Below are 25,555 nucleotides of genomic sequence, written 5' to 3'. Positions count from 1 at the left end.
ATTGGCTCGGTGTTCTATACTTCCATTACCTCCAGGGAAGTATGCTGGAATTTTGCTCAGGCAATTAAAAAAAGAAAAAAAAAAATTTGACTAAAATATAAATACTTTCCTTTTATGTTCATTTATTTCTAATCATACTTAAGGAAGATATGCATACGATAAGTTTGCTTCTATATGGTAAAATGTTTAGTTAACAACGGTTAAAGAACACTTAGGAGTTCTTGACCTCCATTTCAAGTTTTTCTTCAAGCTCTAGTCTCCTCTTGAGCACAGACTGTATAATACATTTACTACTACAACATACGACATATTATGTAAGATATATGGTAGCAAAAGACTGAATGCTTGCAATGGTATTGTTAAACACCAATACACAAAAATAAAAAACAAAAAAGCAGTATCTCACCTTCCACCGTGGCTTACAGTCCTTTGGTTTCCAGTGTCCTCCTGGTTTAATGTCTAAATCTTTTGAAAACAGTTGTTGAATTTCATCAAAACTAATTTCACTCATATTGACATCGATAAGGCCTCCTAAATAGAGGAAAAAATATTTATTAATTTCAATTAAGAGAACAGACAACGTTACAAGGTGTATCATAGAGAAATAGCATCAGAAATTTGTAGTTACGCTACTTACACAGTGGATTTTGGGGTTTTGTATTTTTAAATACAAATATCTGGGCTTCGCATTCACTGCTTCCATTATTGTCTAGCATGCTGTAATAAACCATACACCCAGGAAAAAAGAAAGCTGAGGAAGCAGAAAGCATTTTGAAGAACAGAATCAGAAAACAAAATAATTTCAACAAATCAGATACATACTGAAATCAATAGAGTGAAATTGACTTAAAAAAATGGATTGACACTAAAGGAGAAATGAAGTCTACACACACAAAACAGGAAATATGTTGCTATCCTACAGCATGCAGAAAAGATAATTTGATGGTTTATAATGGATTGCTTATTAATATGGCAGAATAAACTGTAATGCAATTGAACAAATATGGTAAAACTCCTGCTGGAATATATTAACCACTGTTATATGAAAGACCGAGAAGGTAATTACTAATTTGTTTTGTAGCCAGGGTTTTAGACAAGGTTCAGAAGGGAATCAAATTAGAGAAAGTCTACAGTACAAAAATCAAGAATGACAAGAGCTTTAGAAAAATAAGTAGTCTAGAAAGGCTGAAGTCACTGGTTTATGTATAAAGAAAGAGACTGACAAAAACACATCATTTCCAAGAAAGACTAATCTGGTATACAGAATGTAATCAACATTTTCTCAAGCATCAAAAAGGGCAAGGAGAAGTCTGTCTAACTTTCAGGAGCAGGGGGAAAAAAGTAAATGCAGGTTGAGTATTAGGAAAAGCTTAACTACCTAGCTGAAGGAATACTAGAATATATGACTTCTGGAGACAGTAGAACTTCTTTCACTTAAATTTTTTTTTTTTTTGAAAATATAAATGCTTTGTAAATACAAATGTAAATATAATGGTTTAGGTATATTCAAACCCAGTGTACTGAGGTGATCAAACTGGAATATGGGGATACCCCTTACAGCTCATTAAGAGCCAGTTCTTAGAGAAACCATGAAATTACTAGGGCAGACTGCCTAAAAATTCTTAATGTAAGTTTTATTTCATATAACAGAAAAAAGTAATCTGCTTTGCATTTACTTTTAAAGTTGGCATATGCTGATTAAACACACTTTTTTTTTCTATCTTGAAGTAGAAATGTCTTGTTTATGAATTAGCACAGCAATGTTCAACCACTAGGTTATAACCTGAAACACTGAGTCACACGCAAAAGACACCAGTTGGACCTATTTTAAGAGCATATGTACTTGGGAGAAAACATGATTTTACAATACTCCTTTCACAATACAAATTTGACAACTTGCTACTTGACTTAAAATAGTTTTCTACATGATTGAAGTTCATAAGCAACAAGCATCGATTTATACTTTTGGCTCTATGTCAGTGTAAGAGACAAAGCAGAATTTGGAGGAGTTGAAAAGAAACACAGCTAATAAGTACTGTTACTGTACTCTTTCACTGGACAAATGTCCCTACTGAGATGGAATCTAGGCTGATAAAATCCACTATTTTTGTTCGAAGAAAAAATTATCAGCAATTCGGTTTGGCTGTCTGCAATGTTGTTTGGTATGATATGGATCTGAAATGCTATATTAAATAGGTAATTACTAGCTCATGCTGAATGACAGTCCACAGTTTAAGTCTGGTGTTAGCCTAAAAGACAAGAAGTTAGAATTCTGGAAGGCATCACAAATATCTTCAGAAACTATTTTTTATTTTCTCTCTTACAGATCAGCAGTTTATTTCTTTTAAATATAGCAAGTAAAATAAAGATGTTGGCATAACAGATACTGCCAGGCACTAATGAACAGTCACTTCTAGTGACATATTTAGACTTATTTACAGAGTTTTTGATATTCTTCTCTATTTGGTACATTCTGACACCAAATGAGACATTTCAATTTTAACTAATTAGCTTTGAAATCTATACTAGTGTTACTATCAGTTCTTCACTCAAAAATACTGTCTGTTTACAAAACAACTGCTAGAACTGAAGTAATGCCATGGATTACTGACTCAAGTTATGATTTCTTCCAAACGCAGACCACAAAAAAAAATCCTTGCTTCCCACAGGAACTTTGATAATCTCGCAATTCCTGAAACAGACAAAAAAAGCTGAACACTGAAAAGAGGGAACTCTGTTTTAGCCAAGAGACCACAATTTTATAAAGGTTAAATATAATAACTATCTCTAATAGCAGTCAATCAGTGGTGAAGGTCAAGGCAAAGCAGTCACCACCAGGACTGATTTTCCTCTTTCTTTTTTATCTCCAAAACTGGTCATCTATCTAACACTTCTCAGACTTTAAGGATTGCTTTCACTACCAGCCAGAGGATAGCAAACAATGCCTAGAATTTTGTCTGAATTTGAACAATGGCAAGTTTACACAAAAGGGGAATTCATACAAAAATTTAGAGTTCTTAATAGTTTTTAAGAATATTCCCAAAGAAAGCTATGCTTTGTCTATAGCAAGAAAAGTCATGCCAACAGCCTTTCAGTCACATTATTACATCAGGTTAAGGACATTGAATTGTATCAAGGAACTCTTCCAATCACTGTTTGTGTAATTGCTTTCATTGTGCAATACTTGTTTATAAGACCTTGTACATACGCTGGGGATACTGCTACATTGGACAGAAGGGTTTTTTTAATAAAAACCTGGCAAACAAAACCAGCAATGGTGTCAATTGAGTTTCTTATTTCTGTATGACACTCCTCTGCAAATAAACTTTCAAACAAATTAATTAGAACTTTAGGTTCTAGGCTTAAAGTTAGGGTTACCTAATCAAGTTCTAATTAATAGCTTGGGATCTTAAACGTCTGGGTTTGGAAGACTAATTTTAAAAATTCCTGAGGATCACAACTTTTCACTTGTGATGTAAGTATAATTTCCTCATTAGACACGGCTTTAGCATTTTCTTACCTCCATGAGTTCTCACTTTACTACACTACCTTGAACAGTTTCTTACATATTGAGGTAATTGTGATTAGTTGATGAAGATTTGATATACAGTGCCTGCCTCACAAATCTTTGTATTCAGAATACCATTTCCAAAAAGAAAATTTTTTACTATTCCACAAAATATGGAATTCTGAATGGGTACTTTTTATAGAGTATTCCTACATATTAATAGAAACACACAGTATTTTATTTGTGGAAAGCAAAGGGATTTGTAAATAAAATTTAAGAACCACTAGGTGATTAGTAAAGAGGCCAAAAAGTTCACTAACACAATAGTTACAGGCAAAATTCAGCTAATCATTATTGTCCATTCTCAGACATATTTTATTGATTATTTCCTGTTATATACTTGGACACCTTAAAATTACATTTTATATTAAAATAATTGTATTTTGTTTTAAGTAAAAATTAAGGTCATTTTAAAACTTACTCATGTAAGGCAGCTTCTCTGGACAGGCCTGGTAAGGAGAGTAAGTGAAGTTTTCTGGAAGATACATTGTTGTTTGAGCAACGCAGTCACTAGCATTGTTTCCTTCGGGATAATCTTAAAAAGAGGAATTGATTTTTGTAAAAATCTATGTTATGCATTGAATTCGTAATATAAAATCACGCAGGTGACACCATCGAGTTTGGAAGTAACGAATCCCAAGCAGCATTATTTTAAAAAAACCAATTTACCGCACTGAAGGAACAAAATTAAATTAAGACACCTTCATTACAGCTACGACAAATATTTCTGCTAAAATGAGCTGATAAATGGTAACTATTTGGCCTTCGCTCTAGTTACAGACAAGTAAGACTTGGGTCTAGGTTTTCATAAACAAGCAATGTCATTAAGGTTTCATGCTTACCCCTGCCCCCCATAAAGACCTTTTAAAAATGAAATTAAATAAGAAATATTCTTACCTGTGCCATTCAGTGTAGTATTTTTGTTAGTGTACAATCTGATCATGTGTCCTATTGTTTTTACATTTTCTCTCAACATTATACCACGAGCTTGCACCATAAAGAGATATGTGTTTGCTGATAAGACAAAAAACAATTTGAATTTGAATTTGAATTAAAGTATGTCCAAATACTAACATCCATTTATAAAATGTTCAATATTTGTTACTCTGTCTGAATCCATGGCTAGCAAACATTAATCCTTCAAGATGAAGTTCCACAAAGAATGGATCCTAACAGTCACAAAACAAAAGAATAAAATGCATTCAAAAGCACAGGTCTATATAAAAACCCAAATCATAAAATGTCAATACACAATTTACATAACACTTTCATTTCTCTTTAAGTGACAAAAAGCAATTCATAATGCCAAAAAACAACTGAAGGTACCAAGAAAAATGTTTTCCTATGTAGCAACATCCCTTATATATGCATCTACATATACATCATAGAAATATTGGACAAAAAATGTCTAGAATATCTTTCAGTCCCATTAAATAATCCCCCTTTTATAGTTAACAAAACTTTTAGTCAAAATGTGCTGCTATTCATTCACCCCCAACAGCTGTTTCATTATACAACTGGTACAAATCACTGCCAATCTCAAAGTATTAATATTTTATATGTGAAATATTTATTATAGGCATCGAGGGTGAGTAATTCAACATTGTGAGTAATTAAGTGACTCGCTAATAATATCATGAAACATTGCTCTGTCTCAGCCTTGCACTCAAAGCCCCAAACCTGATCTCAAGACAATTCTTTGTCCTAAAGAGAAGAGGATAAGTAAATTAGAAAAGAAGCTGCATTTATGTGTCAGTAAGCAAATGTCTATCCAGGACTCACAGAGCTCAAAAAATAACATAAAGGGAAGGAAGAATGCCCTTTGCAGAACAGTTTTTACTCTGGGTAGAAAAGAGTATCAAAGGGATCATCTGTCACTTCACCTATGTTAAGCACTCATTTGTCTGGCAAATATTTGACTCATTGTAACTAGTAACCACCCTAACCAATAACGCTCTTGAGACTTTAGAGGGAAGAACTAAACGTACCAGAAAAAAACCCAACAGATTAATCGTAATTTGTCCTAAAGAGATTAAAGAAGGTTAGAAAATTATCTCAGGAATTCCACTTCATCAGATGACCCAGCACCAGTGGCATGATGCAAATAACTCCAGATCAGCTGATATCTTCTTAACAGCCCAACACAGAGACCAGAGCTACAGAGAACTGTTTATAAAGGATTGGGCCATTTCCAAAGGAAAATACAGTGACTAATTCCACCACATTAGCAAACAATACTATCAACACCTACAGAGATACAAATACTAACCTAATCTTTTAAGGAATATTATTTGCAAAGCCTGTAATACTGTTTCTGTTTTTAAAAGAATGAATGGAGATCACCCGGCTCTCAAAGAACTTACTGAAACAAGGAATATTATCACTTAAAAGACAGGTTCTGAACATGTCAGGTGTTATGCATGGCATGTAATCCTCAAATCCTCCAAGCCAGCGTGACTAGCTGTTTTGGTTAACCAGAGTTTACATGCGTGTAAATGTTACTCTGCTGCTAGGATCCTGAAGTCATCCCAACACCCTGGGGCCACTAAAACAGAAACAAAACAAACCAGAAAAACCTTGGCCTGATGACAGAGGTAGGAAATCCAACAAGAATTATTTTTACTGGGATCTAGGACATCAGATAACACTCAGATTTCCTTACAAAAAACTTGCATAAATAGTCTTCAAATTTTTAACCTATTTCACTGTGGCATAGCACGTTGGAGTTCAATTATTTTCTTAAATTCACAGTTTTCCATTCAAATTCTGGTTTTTAGGGTTTCAGAGAGCCTGTACAATTCTTGAGTTCATATATGATGTCACCTACTCAGGAAACCTTCTCCTTCAAGAATCAACATAAAAGCAATTTGATCTGTTCCTCCAATAACATTTACCTTCAAACAAACTATTTCAAAACTCAAGGCTTTCCTGAAAGTAAAACTAATTGGATTTTTGCCTTTCAAAAAGGAAAAAAAATTATAATTAACAAAGAATTACTTTCTTCAAACTTCATCATGTGTCAAATTGGGATCTTGCCTTCTCTTTCCCCCGTATATTACTGTACAGTTCTTCTCTTCGGTATCTTCCCATTCCAACACTAAAATAAAGTTCTTTTTTAATATAAATCAGTAAACACTGATTTCAGAGCTAACCACTGGAAGACTGTGTGCTACATTCTCCTTTTTAACATGATACCAAAAGCTAAAGTCACATGAGATTTTAACAAGGCTGAAGAGCAGGTTTATAGAAACACAACCTTAATTTACATATATCAGGTGTGGTGGGTTGACCCAGCTGGCAGGTAAACCTTCATCCAGTTGCTTGCTCAATCCCCTGCAGTGAGATGGGGGAAAGAATTAGAAGGGCAAAAGTGATGAAAAACAAACCCAAAATCTCCAGCCAAACTCACCACTAGGAGACAGATGCCCTGCAAGTCTCCAGGCAATGGCTACTTTGCAGTAGGGAAAAATCACTAGCTGTATTGATGACCATGACATTACTTGGTACAGAATATCTCTTTGGTAAGTACAGGTCAGCTGTGCCAGCTGCATCCTCTCCCGGCCTCTCGCTCCTTCCCACCCTACTCATTGTAGGAGACAGAGGGGAAAGCATTGATGCCGTGCAAGCACTGTCCAGCAGTAGCTAAAATTATCAACACTATTTCAGTCATGAATCCAAAATGTGTCTCTGGAAACCTATGTTTAGACCTCCTTCTGATACCCCATAAATAATTTCAATAGCTGCTTCTTGTTCCATTTTCATCAACAATCACAGAATCACATAAACATAGAATCACAGAATGTTTGGGTTGGAGGGGACTTTAAAGATCATACAGTTCCAAACCCCTGCCATGGGCAGGAACACCTCCCACTACAGCAGGTTGCTCAAAGCCTCATCCAACCCGATCTCGAAAACTTCCAGGACTGGCGCATACACAACTTCATTTGCCAACCTGTTCCAGTGCCTCACAAGTCTTATAGTGAAGAATTCCTTCCTAATATCTAATCTAAATCTATCCTCTTTCAATTTAAACCATCACTCCTTGTCACATCACTACATGGCCTTTTAAAAAGTTCTTCTCCAGCTTTCTTGTAGGCCCCCTTTAAGTACTGGAAGGCTTCTATGAGGTCTACCTGCAGCCTTCTCTTCTCCAGGCTGAACAACCCTAACTCTCTCAGCCTGTCTTCAGAGGAGAGCTGCCCCAGCCCTCTGATCATCTTCAAAGCTCTACTCTGGATGCGCTCCAACAGGTCCATGTCCTTATTACAGTGGGGGTCCCAGAGCAGAGGTAGAGGGGCAGAACCATCTCCCTCAACCTGCTACTCACAATTCTTTGGAGGCAGCCCAGGATACAGTTGGCTTTCTGGGCTGCAAGAGCATGTTGCTGGGTCATGTTGGGCTTTTCATGAACCAAGATCCCCAAGTCCTCCTCCTCAGGGCTGCTATCAATCCATTCTCCACCCAGTCTGTTTTTGTGCTTGGGACTGCCCCAATCCATATGCAAGACCTAACACTTGGCCTTGCTGAGCTTCATGAGATTTGCACAGGCCCACTGCTCAAGACTGAAAAGACCCTTCAGGATGGCATGCCTTCCCTCCAACACCGCTTAGCTTGATGTCATCTGCAAAAGAACACACTCAATCCCATTCTTCATATCACCAACAAAGATGTTAAACAGAGCCAGTCTCAATACTGACCCCTGAGGAACGTCACTCATCACCAATCTCCATTTGGACATCGAGCTGTTGACAGCAAATTTGAGTTGTGACCATCTGGCCAATTCCTTATCCATGGAGTAGTCCATCCATCAAATGCATGTCTCTCCAATTTTGAGATTAGGATGTCATGTGAGGAAGTGCTAAATGCTTTGCACAAGTCCAGGCAGACAATGTCAGTTGCTGTTCCCTTATCCACCAAGGCTGGAGGAGAAGGGACAGAAGGCCACCAGATTTGCCAGGCACAATTTGCCTTCAGTGAAGCTACGTGGGCTTTCACCAATCACCTCCTTATTTTCAATACAAGCCCCTAGCTTCAACTTTGTAAGAAAGAAATCACCTTTTTTAACAAGAAAGATCAGTGCCTTTTCTTCTAGTTACATGTTCACTAGCCATAGGACTTTCTGACTGATACCAGATCACACTGACTGCAAACACTACAGCTGTTGCACAGACAGATGTCACTCAATATACACAGAGTGACAGAAATTATGGACACCGTGCAGCCAGCAAGTACTCTCCAGCACTGCTCCTCATATAGTTGAGATGGAAGATTTGCTCCAGAAGTCACTGCAAAGACTATTAGAAAAATCTACTCAAACGTGTTACTGTTGCAGTCTTAGGAACCTGATACGGTACAGAACTGAGCCTAAGACCTTCAAACAAGTCCACAAGAAAGTCAGAGGGTCGCATAACTGTCCATAATTCCTATGGGAAACTTTACTGTGGCCTGGATAATGCAGACATAAACCTTGATAAAACAGATTTTTTGTCAAAGCATCTGCATCTCCCCTTTGTGGAAGAATGACTTCCTTCTGATGAATAGGAGAAAAATTAGAACAAACACACCAGACTTTTGTGGGAGACAGCACTCAAAAATATATTTCTCTCAAAAACAGGCATCCCGAAAAGACATAATTAAAAAAACGACCAGGCAAATTCTGCTGTCATCTTGGCCTAAGGATTTAAAAAATCTAGCCTTGACATGTTTTCATCAAACTATTGCTGTAGTCCACCCAAATCCAGAACCTCCTGATCTGCTTGTCAACTTATCATCCATCTCTACCCAAATACGTAAACACAAAGTAGTATCTTCTTTTTTTGCACATCCTTTGTCCCAGCTATCTGGGTTTCACACAGAATCATAGTACAAGGAGTACAGACCTGACCAGCTTGTTCCCCTGTCAATCAACAGCTGTTTAGGTAGTAATAGATGCTTTAGTAGCCAATTAATTATTTCAGAAGCTAAAAGCATCAGGCAAAAATCAAAGATATTAAATTTACTCCTAAAAATAAATCCCCTCTACTGGCACAGGTTTGTCAGCAAAGACCTGTGAAAAAAAAAAGCACAGTTTGTATGTCACATCAGCCAGCAGTGACAGCAACAAAGCATTCAAGATAATCCACAACAGCAACAAGCGTTAACAGAGAAACAAATCTTTTCTGCTAATGTGGTGAGGGAATAAAGCTGACAGCAGACTACTAAGGGCTAGAGTTTTATGACTTCCACAGCAATCCTCTTCTCAGCTGCAACTGGTACTTTAATACTGGTCATCTTCCTGAGCTTGGCATGGGTTTCCACAAACCTTACCTGCGCTGTCATGAATACAACTCTTAACATACTTGGGTGCCTCCCAAGCGCCCGTATACTAATGCATGCAGTATAGGGAATAAACACAATAACTTAAGAGATCTTTGTGCAGTTCCACAGCTACAACCTTATAGGGATCACAAACACATGGTGGGATGTCTCCATAACTGGAATGCTGTAATGGAGGGATACAGGCTGTTTAGGGAAGACAGGAAGGGAAGATGAAGAGGGAAAGTTGCCCTTTGTGTGACAAAGCAGCTGGAGTACACGGAGCAATACCTGGGGTGGAAGAGGAACCTATTGTGAACTTATGAGTTAGGATTAAAAGTGACATTATAAAGGGGTCAACTATAGACCAACTGAACAGGAAGAACAAGTGGATCATGTCCTCCACAGACAGATACAAAACCAGCATCATATTCACAGGCCCTGGTCCACATGAGGGATTATCATCTACTGGAAGGACAACACAGCCAGACAAAAGCAGTCCAGGAGGTTCCTGGAATGCACCGACAATAACTTCCTGACATAAATGATAGAGGAGCCAATGAGGGGAGATGCTCTCCTGGACCTCATACTTGCCAAGGAGGGGCTCAGTGGGGGTGTGAAGATCAAAGGCAGCTTTGGCTGCAATAGCCATGAGATGGTGCAGTTCCACATCCTGAGGGCAGGAAGGAGAAAGAAAAGCAAGCACAACCCTGGACTTCAAGAGAGCAGACTTTGACCTCTTAGAAGATCTGCTCAGAAAAGCCCTATGGTATAAAGTTCTCAATGGAAGAGGGAGGCAGGAAAGCTGGATACTATTCAAGGATCATCCCATCCAAACTCAAGAGAGCTCTCTCCCCGTGAATATGAAGATAAGCAAGAATGCCAGGAGGCCTGCACGGGTCAACACAGCACTCCCAGGCAGACTCAAACAGAAACAGGAAGTATATAGAAGGTGGAAGAAAGGACAGGTAATGTAGGAAGAATACAAAACCAGCATCTGAGTATCTCAGCATGCAGTTAGGAAAGCTAAAGCTCAAATGGAATTGAATCTGGCCAGGGATGTCAAAGACAAGAAAAAGAGTAGCTAAAAGCAGAGAGACAACAAAAGAAAGACTGGAAAAAACATGGGCCCATTGCTCAATGAGACAGGGACCTGGTTACACAGGACATGCAAAAGGCTGCAGTACTGAATGTCGCAGTACTGAATGCCACCTGTGTCTCCGAGATCCCAGATCCCAGGGGAAAGGCTTAAGTAAGGAAGATATAATCTTGTTAGGGAAAAAGTACTCCTGAAAAAGTATTGTGCTAGGGAATACTTAAGCAAATCAGACATATCTAAGTCCATGAGCCCTGATGGGATGCACCACAAGTACTGAGGGAGCTGGCAGATGTCATCGTGAGAGCACTCTTAATAAACTTTGATCACTCATGGTGACTTGGAGAAGTGCCCAAGGACTGGAAGAAAGCAAATGTCACTTCTGTCTCCAAGAATCAGAAGAAGGAGGACCCAGACAACTACACGCCTGTCAGCCTTGCTTCCATCCCTGGGAAGGTGATAGATCATCTAATCCGGGAAATAATTCTTAAGGTATATAAATGACAACAAAAGAATCAGTAGTCACTACAGCTTCACCAAGAGGAAGTAATGTTCGACCAACCTGAAAAACTCCTATGATGACAGGACTGGCATGTAGGAGATAAGGCAAGAGCAGTGAACATTGTCTACTGGCACTTCAGTAAGGCCTTTCACACTGCCTCCTGTAAGATTGTCAGAGACAAGCTGATGTACAGGCTGGATGAGCAAACAGTGAGGTGGATCAAAAACTGACTGTCCAGGCACAAAGGGCGAGGATCAGTCTGGTTGGAAGCCAGTGACTAGTAGTGTCTCCCAGGGGTCAATATTGGCTTCAGTCCTGTTTAATATTTCACTAGCGATCTGGATGATGGGGCAGAGTTTACCCTCTGCAGGTCTGCTGATGACACAAAAATGGGTTAAGTAGGTGATATGCCAGAGGGTCGTGCTGCCATCTAAAGCAACCTCGACAGGATGGAGAAATATGCTGACACAAACCTCATGAAGTTCGACAAGGAGGAGTGCAAAGTCCTGCAGCTGGAAAGGAACAACCCAATGCAATAATATATGTTGGAGTCACCCACCCTGGCACAAAAGGCCTTGGAGGTCCTGGTGGTTATTAGGCTGAACATGAGCCAGCAATGTTCCCCTGCTGCAAAGGCAGCCAATGATCTAGGCTGCAACAGGAAAAACGTTGCCAGCAGGTCAAAGTGATCCTTTCCCTCTTCTAAGGAGTGGTGAGGTCACACCTCAAGTATTGTGTCCAGTTTCAGGATCCCCAGTAAAGGAGAGACATGCTGTGACTATTCAGCCTGGAAAAAGAAGGCTCAGTGAGATCATATTAATGTATATAAAGGGTCAATGAATATGTCTGTAATGTATATGAAGGGGAGGTGACAGAGCCAGGCTCTTTTCAGTGGTGCCCAGCAACAAGACACCAGGCAATGGGCACAAACTGAAACACAGGAGGTTCCCCTCTGAACATCAGTAAAAACTTCTTTACTGTGACAGTGACTGAGCACTGGCAGAGGTTGCCCATGGAGGTTGTGGAGTCTCTGTCTTCAGAGGTACTCAAAAGCCATCTCGACACAGTACCAGGTAACTGGCTCCAGGTTGCCCTGCTTAGCAGGGCATGTGTGGAGCACATGACCTTCAGAGGTCCCATCCAGTCTCAACTGCTGTTCTTTGATCTTCTTCCACAATTGTCTTTCTGCATTTGTATCAACCATCACTCCTGTCACACTGCAAGGCAATGCACAAACCAGGAAGTGAAAATTTCACATTTAACCAAAGAAAACATCTAATAATATAACCACCTAGAACTGGTTTTATTCATATTCTCCTAATTTCACCGTACATGGTCCATAGTAAATAAGAAATAAAACTTCTGATTCAAGCAACATATAGAATCCAGACTGTCACACAGTTTACTAGATAAGCAAATGGGTAGTGCAGTGCAGGATACGTAACACACCCACATAGAACACCTTGGAATAAACACCATACTAAATGTTCAACTGAAAGCAACTGCACTATCATCATGAGCTCATACCTAATTTAGATTAAATTTTCAGTAGCAAATAATTGATCCTGATCTATATCAGCAATTATAGACACACAGCCACATAACAGTCATCAAAAGTTTTGGTTTTAGGGCATTACTTAAAACTCGTAATTACTTAAAACTCATTCTGATAAAGCACATTAAGGCATTAAAATCATCATCCTGTATTTCAGAGGAGACGTTAAAAATATCAGATGGATCATATCTGTCTCCTGTTTTTACAGCTCACTAGTTATTAATAGTTTTATGTGTTAGACTGAAAAACAAGACTATTATGGGGGTGGAATGCATTAATTCTTAAAATATAAAAATATCTGTAAAAAAGGCCCAGTGTTTATATCAGGTAACTTCCTGTTATTTAAATATTCACCCAAGGACTATTTACAACTTCTTCTTATTATATAAAAAGGACCATTCACAGATATTCTCCATTAGGGAAAAAAAATCCTTCGAGAAGTACACAAGAAATTAAAGCACTTCTCATAATACTACATTAGTTTATTATCCCTTAGCATCACAGAAAAAGTATAAGACTCAGTTTTACACAGCAGCTTAGCAATTTATCGTGCCATATACATACACCAAAGCAAAGCAAAAACAATGGGTCGCACACTTACAAGCAATCAACATAGACAGTATACAACAGAACAATTAATTTTAACACTGGATCAATGACTAACATTGTGAAGAACAGCAGGAAGTTAAACTGATTATTTTAAGATAAAGGATTAATGAGATTACAAACTATGATTACTTAAAAGCTAAAGAAGATGAACAGACTTGGAGATCACAAATTTCATTTAAAAATAGAAGTTTTATCATATGGAAAAGAAAACTTAAAACAAGCAAGAGAAAATCCCTATATTAAACACTTTCAAAGCAATTAGCAAAAAAAGGTAACACCTCCCACAGTTCAAAAGTGAGAAGATGATCATCAGAGCACCTGTAGCAACATTATACTCTGATCTTCCCGGAAACAAAAAGAAAAAAACAACCCTCTGAGAAGATCAGATAGGAGACACTGCACAGAGAATCCAGGGACACTGCAGAATTCAAATGCAACAAACATATGCAACAAACATAGCTCTACAGAAAATACATCTAGCTAAATGACCATTGTCCCTAAAGTTACTCATCTGCTAGTCAACACTTGCTTTCACTTCTGAAAAGCATATTCAACTTGTTGCATAAAAACTGGCATGGATTTGAATGGGTTAACAAAAAGTCCTCCACTAGTAATTGTAAATGTCATGAGGACATTTCTAGAACAAGTCCCACGTGCATCTCTTCTCATCTCAAGGTTATGTTATATTATTCTCAGCAACATGAAAGTTATAAATACACTATTGGCAGAGTTCATGCATGGCAAATTAACACAAAAGTGTTAAAGATTAAATTCTACAAACTAATCTAAATATACTGAAAGTAGAGCTCAGCTGAAGCTTGAAAACATCAGTCACTATTTCAGGAGGTTGGATATTTTTCATTACAACAGGATAGGGACTCCAGTCTGTAAAATGGATTCGTTAAACAATTTTGCAGTGAAGGATAGCTAAAGTAATGTAAGACTACTGTAAACTGGTTCCTAGTCACAAACTTATATCTACAGAGAACAGAGATAAATTCTATAGAAAGTGTTCAACTTCCATAGGATTTTATTAATTGCTATTACACATTAGTTGTTAACTATAAGTTTTTTCTAAAAAAACAGAAAAAAACCAAAAAAATATGGATCCCTTGAAACATACTCTTCTGCTTGATTTGTTGTTGAATATTTAATATTATTTTTGCACTACTTGTAAATTAACAATAAATCCAAATGTAACCTATGGTTACAGTGAGACCGTATCTGAGTCTGCCTATGCATACCTACACACAGAAAATACATTAGGAAGATACAGATCACCTCAATCTACTGAAAATACAAACTACAATGTTTCAGGAGGTTAACAGAGATCATTCGTACAGCACAAATGGATGAATCTTTATCAGCTACAACAGAGAGTCTTCAAAATTATTTTTACTTCAGAAAATGTATAGTCACTGCCACGAAAGATATGCCAAATGGATGAATCCCCTGACTGCAAGTCTGAGGGATTTAGTGTCAGTTCCCTGTTTACTGCAGTCAGTAAATGAAAACATCTTATTGATCAAGTCTCCATTTACATGACAATGTTCAGTGCAACTTCTAATACATTTAATAATATACTATCCTCCAATCAAGACTATTAGTTGATTATTGAGCAAGTCAGAAATAATTCAATACCTTATTCTGATACAGTATCCTTCACTAATTTTAAAGTCAGCATTGCCACAACCACTCAAAATACAACTTTTATGTTTACTTGGTTTGACTTATTTTTTTTCCTTTACTCAAGGCACATTCAATCATGAAAGTAAATATTTTTACTTAAACATTTCTCTTTGAAACTCTACTATTTTAGTAACATTTCTGCTCCAACTTTAAAATGCATAATTAAATTGTATTAAGATATTTGCTTAATCAATACAGTCCTAGACAGGATGACTTTGGACATCAACAATTACATAGTTTTGGAATGACATTTTAAGCCCAACACTTGACTTGAGCTTAAAATTCTTCCAGAACTTTCGTTTATTGAGTTTTAGTTCCTAAGAAAAACAGAAAATTCTAGTATCTGTAAATCAAATATTCCAAGTATTACCATAAATTAGAATAAAGGAATAATGCACATACAATAACATGAGGGTAAAAGATGACAACTGCAGATCAGCTGATCAACTGACAACAAGCTGATCATTGAGAATTCCTTGCAAAAAGGTGTCTTTTGTATCTGAAAGCCCCCAAACCAATCTCTGCACTGTATTCACACAAATTTAGCACTGGATCCCACATGACGCACAAGCATTGCATGCTGCCGCCCATAATATCATTGCATTATTTGAATACAAAAGATTACCCATTATTTGAATACAAAAGATTACTACAGACTAAGAACTGTAGAAGAGCACGCAGAGATAGTCACTTATAGAGTCTTCACAAGGAAAAGCCACAGTCAGTCACGGAAAAGGTTAAAGATTGGGCCAAGTCAGTGAAGCACTGCAGTTCACACTTCCTTCTCCTCACTCCACAATGGATGAGAACACTACATTCAAATAACTATTTTTCACTTAACGCAGCCAATTTCATGTGAGGTCTTATAATTACTTTCTCCTTGCAAAGTCAGCTGCACGCCATAAGTGATTGTATGTGTTTCTCTTTTTCGACTAAGTGCAAGACCACAAAATGAGTATTCCATGAAATCTTATGCAGGGAAGTTCCTGACTAATAATTAAGTATACCTAAAGGCTTTAGGAAAAAAATCAGATAAAGATGCAAAACCAACTGATTCAGAAAGCAATCTGCATGTTTAGTCAAAGCTTATCTGTTGGTAAAAGTCAAAGACAGTCATCATGAATGACTGAACTGCAAAAATTTATTCAGCATCAGGTGCTAGGCCAACATCATGGAAAAATCTTTGCACCTCCCAGAAAAACACAGAGAACTTACCCATTAAACTACCTGAGTTCATAATAAGCTCAAAGTATTAGTCAGAATGCCAAGGAACGTTTGGTCCCTAGCAATCAGTGATAAAGAACAAGAATGTGTAAGCCTCCCAAGTCCTCTTTGCATAGAAAGCTGACTAAAATTTTTCTGTTGATGGGTTTGGCTGCAATTTGTGGAAATTAAGTGAAAAACTGCAATGAGAGCACAAGAAAAAGATGACTTCAGCTAATAAAATTACTCCTGCCTACAAAGGAAACCTTTAATAACAGGTGAACCGTAATAAACAAATATAGCTGAAAATATCTCCGAAACATCAACTATGACTGTAGTACATACACTTCCCTGCAATATTATAAAATAAATGTATAGATAAGTTTCACTGACTCAAGAAACTTGTATAAGACCCGTGAGAACAATTCCCTAAAAAGGAGTAAAAGAAGGTGATAGCAGAAAAAAAAGAAGTGAACATCTACCACATCTTACAAAACCCATGGGCCTTTTATCAGATGATATTTCCATACAGCATCAAAGGGAGAGAGCAACAATGGATGTGTTTTGTTTTAAACAGGATAGCTCTATTGTTTCTATTTCAGGGCAGCCCTCGAGCTGCATTAAACCTATTGCCTTGAAGGCAGAGAAACAAACCCTCAGACAAGGTATTACCATTCATGTATTACTGCGGCAAACACAGTCCACAGTGCACTGCACTCTATTGAAAAGAACAAGTATTCTCTGTCCAGCACCTTGCAAAATATATTTGGGGTACTATGTCCAGTTTGAAGATCCCAGGAAGAGACAGACCTTAGCATATCAGAGCAAATCCAGAGGAAAGCTTCCAAGTAAAAGCTTATGATGTATGACTAGAAACTGAAAGAAATGGGTTTGCCCAGTCTAAGGTAGAAATGGCGACGGGAACAATGACTTCTTTTGCTGTCTTCAACTATGTAAAAGTGTATAGAGAAAATTAAATTGAACACTTGGAGGAACATAGAAAAAAGACATAAGGCAATGAACACAAGGTGCAAGATGTGAAATTACAATTGCATATTACAATTTTCTCACAGTTGTCAAATACTGCAACAGGCTTCCCAAACAGACTGCAGAATCTCCATCCCTAACGTTATTAAAAGCTCAACTGGACATGGCCTTGAACAATTTAATTTAGTAGGATCTACTTTCAGCAGGAGGTTGTATCAGATGACTTCCAGAGGTCCCTGTCAATCTAAATCATTCTACGATTAACCAGCATGTCTTTACAAATACCACAACTACTACAGATGCCGGGAACAAAGAATATTAGCACAAAGGCTATGTCCGTCACCATTAGCTCAGTACCTGCAAGCACTGGCAACCATTTATCTTGCTGATAGCTTTTTCAGCTCTTTCTTCCATTTCTGTGCAAATTTAAAAGGAGTGATATTACCCTTTCCTGTTAGGAAAAATATTTCCTAATAACAGAATAGATTGATATAAAACTGTGAACTAATGAAGAAGTTTGCAAGTTCAACCTTGACAGCTGCCTCTTAGATAAGACTGCCACATAAACAGTAAAGTTTCAATAAAAGAAGCAGAAGACCAAAAGAGAAAGAACAGTAGCTATTTTTTTCTTCCTCAATCTACAAAGGATTTCATGTCTAAGATGGTCAAGTTAGACTCCAGTTGACTACAACGTTGACAGTTCTAAGGTACTCTTCCACCCAATTTGGTAAAGGTTCTCTGCTGGAGTTAGACAGAAAGCAATAAACCAGAGATGAGTGAGAAATCACATTCTGAGATCAATTATGTTGCCCAATGTGATTTCAGTTATGATGCTGATACAAATTGGGAAAAGTAAAAACAAAAGATCTCCGGCAATATTCAGATGGGCTTGGCAGTGAAGTAAGTTCAGCAAATGCTACCTCTTGATCACTACTGCCTTGCTACTTCATCTTATTCTCTTCATCTTTGGATTTTTTTTCCATGGCCTAACTAAATGTGTTCTGAATAGCTGTCAGCACCACACATTAACTGTTCGAGTCCCCTTTATCAGTACTATTATCTACAACACTGAAAAAGAATGCACTGATGCCAAAGATTCTGGCTTTCAGCTAGCTTCTTCAGTCCCTAACTGCAGTGTACATAGATAGTTGTAGCTCTCAGTAAAGTTTGAGAATTAAGGCCACTTTCACTGACTAATTCAAAAACTGCAGCTCCAGTTTGTATCTTTTTATTCATGTACTAGAAAAGGAATACCAGATACTGTCAGAAAAGGAGTCTTCCTGGAGAAGTAGCATCTGTTATTTGCTTCCATCAAATACTTGAGAGACTATCACACAGAAAAATAATTTAAATATTTAAATGAGATATTTAAATTTTAAACATTTAAAATGTTTTCTACCATTCTACCTTGCCATCCTACCCCTACGGATTTTGCTAAAAAATATCCACTTAATTAAACAGGGAAAATGAAAACCAGAAACACAGCAGTCTTCTCTAATTAGTAGTTAGATATCAATCTGCTTCCATGGTTGATAGCCAGAGGAGCTCAAAAGACCACCTGGGTGCTGAGGCAGGGTTGCAGTCATCTCTACCTCATCCTATCTTCTGTTCTTACAGAAAACAGGAAAGGAGGCACATGAACAACCCCAACAGTGTATGAATTCTTCCTAACCATATAAACGCAGTATTTTTATGTATTATGGAATACTATGTCTTAATGAAAACTTGAAATTTAAATGCTTTTCCTCTCCTCAGATATGAAATACACAGGATAGCAAAAGTTTGCTTCCTGAATAAAAACATTTAAATATTAGACAAATAATTAAAGACCTTAAAATAATTAATTTAAATTTTTCCCTCTAAACAAACTGTCAGTATTCCAAATAGGCCCAAACTGCATTTGTCACAAAATCTGCAATTTTGCTAAGGAATGCATTAACTCTATTTTCTAATTAGCAAGAGGGACAGAGGCAATGTGATAATAATGTCTTTGAGAATTGTCCTAGTGCTAAGGGTTTATTGTGTAGACATCTCCTCCCTCTGATAAGCCACAAACTGCTTCCTAGAAGGGAATTCCTCTCTATTAGCCTGTAAGAATTTTCACTCAATTTTGACATCTCAGGAAGGCATTGTGCTACATAACCCCTTTATTTTTTCCTCCCACCTTCCCATACACTGCTGCTCTATAAAACATTTGGGAGTCTGACTTGTCCCACTCATTTCCTCTGACCATTAGGGAGAGAAAACAGTCAGAGTGCAGGTCCAGCTCCTTACAAAATGACTGCAACTTTTCCTCCTCTTTTCCACTGTTCCTTGTAGCTTGCCAAGGAAGAAAGCGTTCTGATGAATCAAAATATCATTAAAAACATACCTGTACACATAAATTATGACAGATCCTAACCATGTATGACCTAAATGCAGAATATATTTCATGAAAAGCTGTTAACAGATAAGGTGGCTGAACTTCTATAAGCAATCTTAAGCCTTTCTCCTCTCCACATACACATCACCTTTGACTTGGATACACCTATTTCATCACACTCAGTGAAAAGGAGCAAGCATACTGAATTATTATATCGCAATATGCAAGTGGCACAAGTAAACAGTATAGGATTATTAATCATCTGCCTATAAACTGGGTGGTGGGGTGTTACTGGCTTTTTTGATAATGTTCCATTCTGACAATATTTTCACCCAAGAATATTGCCAGGATGCCTGTTGGTTTTAAGATGGACTGGTTTTCCAGTCTACACAATAACATTTTGAGGCACATATTTCTGGGAAAGGAGCATCACACCTGCAAGCTGACAGGCTTAGATAACCAGTGTAAGTCTTCCATATGGCCCTTTCCTTACCTTTTTCAATATTCCCTTCTGCAGTAAGACCAGCACAGCATTAGTAGCGTTTCAAAATGAATCCAAGAAGTGCCACAAAGAATAAGTGCAATGTTGTGGGGGGGTTTATTTGCTTAAGCTGGACGAGTTCACAACTGCATGTTAGGGCAGCACACCATTGAATCATAGCCGGAAATAGCTGTAATATCACAAACTCACGTAACTACTGAAGACTTTTACTGTTAAACCACAGCTTCGAAGTGGTAACTGCAGTATATATCTGAGATAACAAGAGACCAGTCTGTGAACAACTTTTTCCTTAATGTTGATCAGACCTAAATAACCTACCCTAAGAATATATTTGGTGCCTACTGTTGATTTCATTTCACTCCTAGTACAAGGGAAAATGAATAGACATGTAAATCCTAATAGCTGAGCAGCAAGATGAAGTCAGGAGAGAGAAGTCTCACTGTTACAGGCTCTGATTCTGAACAAGATACTACCTAAGCCTTCTTTAGCCTTCTTAAAGCCATTGAAGGAGAAACATTTAAATAATGTAGTACAACTCCAGCTGCATATATAAGATAATGTAGTTTCACTTATAAAGAGAAAGCAAAGTGCAATTTCTACATAAGTCATACACCAACTGCTTGTAATTAAAAGTCTACTTTAATATTGCACTGGTGTCTCATAGCACTAAGATGTCTAAATGGACCGGAACAGCATCACTCACTCACTTACAAGACTAAATTACACCCCCTTCAGCAGGGAAACACTGGCAGACAATTCAAGAACTCCAACACATGATAAATTCCCTGGGAGGGAGGTTTATATTTACTTGAACCAGAATAACTGACAGGCACATCAATACTGTATGAAGTGCTATAAGTATGGGAGAAGCAACTGTAGCTTGGAAACCCCTTTCAAGGTAAGTAGAAGTTTGTGAACAAGAGGAAGCCAAACAGCATAAAGACACCAGTCAATGGGAAACAATTCCCGCAGATTTAGTAGTCAAATAGACATTTTGTCCTAACGACTGCAGGAAGGAGTTTTAAGCACTGAGAACAAAGTGCGAGATGGTTTTGCAGGTATTTAGGCATCACTTGGTAAGCAAGGAAAAGCATAGGAGAAAGAAGGAAAACATTGCCTCGACGGTAGACACCCAATGCAGCGAAATCTTACAGAGCATCATACAGGATATCGCTTGTCTTATCTCAGGGGTAAGGTTAACTAGTTCTGAAAGGATCGTCCAGTGAGAAAAACCCAGATGGTCTCCCAAAACCAGCAGAAGAGCAGACTAAGAACAACACATTTTTTTGTCAGATCCAGACTTGCACAGTAATTTTACACAGCTTTTCTAAAAGAAACATTTTGTGTCCCCTCTGAAGCGTCTCTTTCAGAAGTAGAAATTAAACTGTAAAACCTGTGAAAAGAGATCCCACTGACAGCAGTAAACAACAGATGCTCAAATTGGTTCTTAATTTCTGTTCCCACGCGCTTTAGTATTAACGCAGCTACTAATGATTTAAAAGACGACTGCGTTCAAGGGACTCCAGGAGGGAGTTGTGCCGTTCTTTCGCGGTTCCTGCCATTCATTTACAACACGATGAAGCGATGAGATGCCTTTAGTTTATTTTTATTTTTTTGCCTCCACTTTTCCTGGGCGTGGGAAGCAAGGACCGCATTTACCCACCTCGCGATGGCAGATGAATCTTCTAGAGCGTTTTGAAGCCCAACAGAACAAAGACGCGACACGAACACGCGTTACCAGCAGCGCCCCGACTCTCCCTCGGTGGGGAAGGATGGGAGGTCGCCTTTTAGAACCCGAGTCGCCCCTCTCTGACAGCAAAGGAGGGGGCGCCCACCTCCCAATTTCACGCACACCCCCACCCCACGGAGGGGGCGGCTCCCGACTCACCGATGCCAGGGGCCACGTAGATGAAGTAGAGGCAGGAGGAAGAGAAGGAGAAGAAGAAGATGAAGGCGAGCATGGAGCGATTGGAGACCCGCAGCACCTTCCGGAGCAGTGGCATCCTCCTCCCTCCGCCACGGCGGCCGCTCCGCTCAATCCCGGCGAGCCGCGGCACTTCCCAAAGGGAGGCGGCCCGCTCCTCTCATGGATCGGGCGACGGGAAGGTGACCGGGGGGGGGCCGCGCTCGCCCCGGCTTCTCCCGATGCTCCCTCGCTCTGTGCCCCCCCCCCCCCCCCCTTCACGCCGCGCTGTCCCCGCGGCCGGCGCGCGGAGGAGCGCCCTCCGCACACACCCCGCCTAGCGCTGCCGCGGGGCTCGCGGACCCTTCCTGCCGCTGCTCATGCCGCCGGGCGCCCGCGCCACCTTCGCCAACGGTGGTGGTGGCGGCAGCGGGAGCACCAGCAGCATCCCCGCGGGAGGGGAGGCTGCTGGCGGGCAGTCACCTCCGCGCCCAGCCCAGCCCCGCCCGGCCCCGCCCCGCCGCTCTCCGCCCTCCTCCTCCCGCCCCGGCGGGGGAGCGCGCGCTGCAGCGGCCCCGCCCCGCCGAGCCCCGGCTACTGCGGCGGTTGGAGCGCGCGCGCCAGGAGCCTCCCCGCGCGCAGCCCGGGCTGCAGGACTGCGGCGGTCGCGCGCGCTCCGGCACAGGGAGGGTTGGACGGGGTGGGGGTGAGGCGGGGGTGGGCGAGGGTTCCTTGGTGGAGGTGCAGCCGCTACACTGCGGCGGCTGTGCCGCGGACCAATGGGAAGGCCCGAGGAGGGAAGTGAGGCCGCTCTCCCGATTGGCGCCGAGCGAGCGTTTGTGTCGCCGGGGGAGGGGCGCGAGGCGGCGCGTGAGGGCGGGAAGCGGCGGAGGTGGAGGGTGGGGGTTTGGGGCTCTCTGCAGCCGCTCCGGTTGGGCCCGGCCGTGCGCCGACACCCCGGCCTGCGGCGGGGAAGGGCCGGGGAGCTCGGGGTAACCCGCCCTGGCACCGACAATCATAGAATCACCAGGTTGGAAAAGACCTCGTGGATCATCGAGTCCAACGGTTCCTATCTGCCACTAAACGATGTCCCTGAGCACCTCATCTACCCGTCTTTTAAACGCCTTCAAGGATGGTGACTCAGCCACCTCAACCAGCAAAACTGCCGGCGAATGAAGTCTTTTAAGATTCGTTTTGGGGTTTTAGAAAGCGAGCGACCTTCATCAGGCCTGGGCAACGCGAGGGACTGTGCTGCCTGACAAGAGCTGGAAGCAATGCATTTCCCACCTACACGCGTCTGAATTTTCCCAGAAGTCTTATGCTTGTTCTATTGCTTTCCAAGAACGAATTTTAATGTCATTATCAACCTCACAGTAGTCAAAACTCTTGCTAATTTGGAGCTTTGGAGCTAGCTCTCTGCCTGACCTTGCATTAGAGTTAGGGAGACACTTCAAACAGTTGGTTACAGAAGACGCATTTGTTCAGTACAGATCACAGTGAACGCAAGACGTTATCCTCTCCAAAGAACGAACAGTGTTTTCTGAAAGAAAACATGCTGTCAGAAGGACTTTAAAAAAATACAATCACTTAGTTGAAACTTAACTCTGTTTTAGCTTAAATAAAAAATATTCCACTTTTTGCAGTAGTAACTAATTCTTTTATCAGCCCATGCCTGCATTTCAGCACAGGTTCTGTCCTCTCCTTCTCCTTCCCTTGCTGCCCTGCTGCCAAGTGCGGCCACAGCCAGATCTCGTCACGTTACAGCTGTGTTTAGAGTAGCTGCAAATGGGAGTCAGGGCCAGCAAGGTCTCCATTAGAGCAGATCAGGAAGCATTTGCTGAAGAGGTATGCTAAACTTATGCTTTCCAATCTGCTGAATTCATACACGATCATCTACAAGCTCCATTACCAGTTTAGCTTCAAGCCCATTGCACGAAGAAAAAGTGTCTTAAAAGTAGGTAACATAAGCTTCACATCAGGTAGCTGTTCTTTCTTTCTTTAGCAACTCACCTTGGCGACCACAAGTTGCTAGGTGATAGGGTCAAGCTGGTGATCTCTCCCATTCCTCTGTAGAATGCTGTCACAGATGGGAAGATGTGTGGCAAGGGGTTGGCAGCTGGCCAGGATGTGCCTGAGTGCACTTGAGGTGGCAAAAGGATCTGGTTGCATAAGGATCAAGGTCTGTATTGTTAACATTTATTGAGTTTATTCAGAGATAGGGTAAAGAAAAAAGGAGATACAGAACTGCCCTTCTCCCCCAAAATACAATTTTGTTTCAGTCACTGTACTTGCATTATAGTCTTTATGCAATAGGCACTACTGCTAGCTTCATTTTGTTTCATCCAGCACAACTTAGAGTTGAGTTATTTTAGGTGAAGGGATGCCCTTATGGCTTCTTCGCCTCAGTCACAGGCACACAGCTCCCAAACACTGCAAATTTCTGTGTCGGTATTTTTGTATCATAGACATAAAAGCCTAAGTCACTTGACTTGTTAAAATCTGAGCTAGAAATACAAAATTATTCTTTAATAGTGAAGTAGTGATGTAAACAAGTGATAGAGATAAAAGTGGATCTTTACTTAAAAGACCTTTTACTTACAGCCAAAAAGAGATTCCTCTCTCCTCCAATCTTGCTAGATGTTGAACAGGAACATTTTTATTTACAGTAGAATACAGTATACATAGTAACTATATATAGCCACATCATGGAATTTTTCAGTTGTCACTTTGATGCATGGACAAAGAACATGGACATAAGAATTTCCTGGTAAAGGTTTCCATAGGAGAGAGAGAAATTCTGCTCCTTCAGCTCTGAAAGAGATATGTCAGTAATATTTTGATGGATATTATTGTAAAGGATATCAGATGGATATATTAAGCAATGCATTTTGTGGCAAAATTCTATCTGAGTTGCTGGTAGGAGCTATGTAATTTCATGTATTTCATTTATTTTATCGAGTAGAGTATAAAAGTTCAACATTGAATTACTATATACATGTATGGCTTAAATTTGAAGCTTCAGCTGACTGTAGTATAGTCCCTGTGGGCATGAGTTTGGTTTATGAAGCAAAGATGTACTGTAAATTTATATCTTGTTACTATCACACATTAAATAAAATTTATTTTATATGTGATGCACTGTTATTATTGCTTTCATTTTCCATATTATAGCTACTGAATTACTGTATTAACAGTAATAACTGAGTATTCTTTGGTGCTTTGATATTCCACTTTTATCACTGTTTTTGATACTGCTTTAGAAGATTTTATTCTATATTATAAACA

At 39.7% G+C, this 25,555-nt stretch overlaps 1 protein-coding gene across 3 annotated transcripts in view; it reads right to left on the bottom strand.

Moving 5' to 3' along the window:
* Nucleotides 1-22,764, bottom strand: part of B4GALT6 (beta-1,4-galactosyltransferase 6) — a 33,332-nt gene extending 10,568 nt beyond the window's left edge. Inside the window, exons 1-4 of one of the 3 annotated variants that reach the window (XM_054059533.1) lie at nt 22,256-22,764; nt 4,466-4,582; nt 3,990-4,103; nt 407-531 (exon numbers count right to left, since the gene is read on the bottom strand). In XM_054059533.1, coding sequence (XP_053915508.1) covers nt 407-531; nt 3,990-4,103; nt 4,466-4,582; nt 22,256-22,370 — 471 coding nt within the window. In that variant the 5' untranslated portion in view covers nt 22,371-22,764. Of the gene's footprint in view, nt 1-406; nt 532-637; nt 752-3,989; nt 4,104-4,465; nt 4,583-22,255 lie in introns of those variants that run through there. The other 2 variants (XM_009561687.2, XM_054059534.1) reach the window with 2 other exon arrangements.
* Between the last annotated feature and the right edge of the window lie 2,791 nt (nt 22,765-25,555).

This window comes from Cuculus canorus, chromosome 2 (assembly GCF_017976375.1).
Source record: "Cuculus canorus isolate bCucCan1 chromosome 2, bCucCan1.pri, whole genome shotgun sequence".
NCBI lineage: Eukaryota > Metazoa > Chordata > Aves > Cuculiformes > Cuculidae > Cuculus > Cuculus canorus.
The sequence above is the reverse complement of the archived record's forward strand: the minus strand, read 5'-3'. Positions and strand labels throughout refer to the sequence as shown.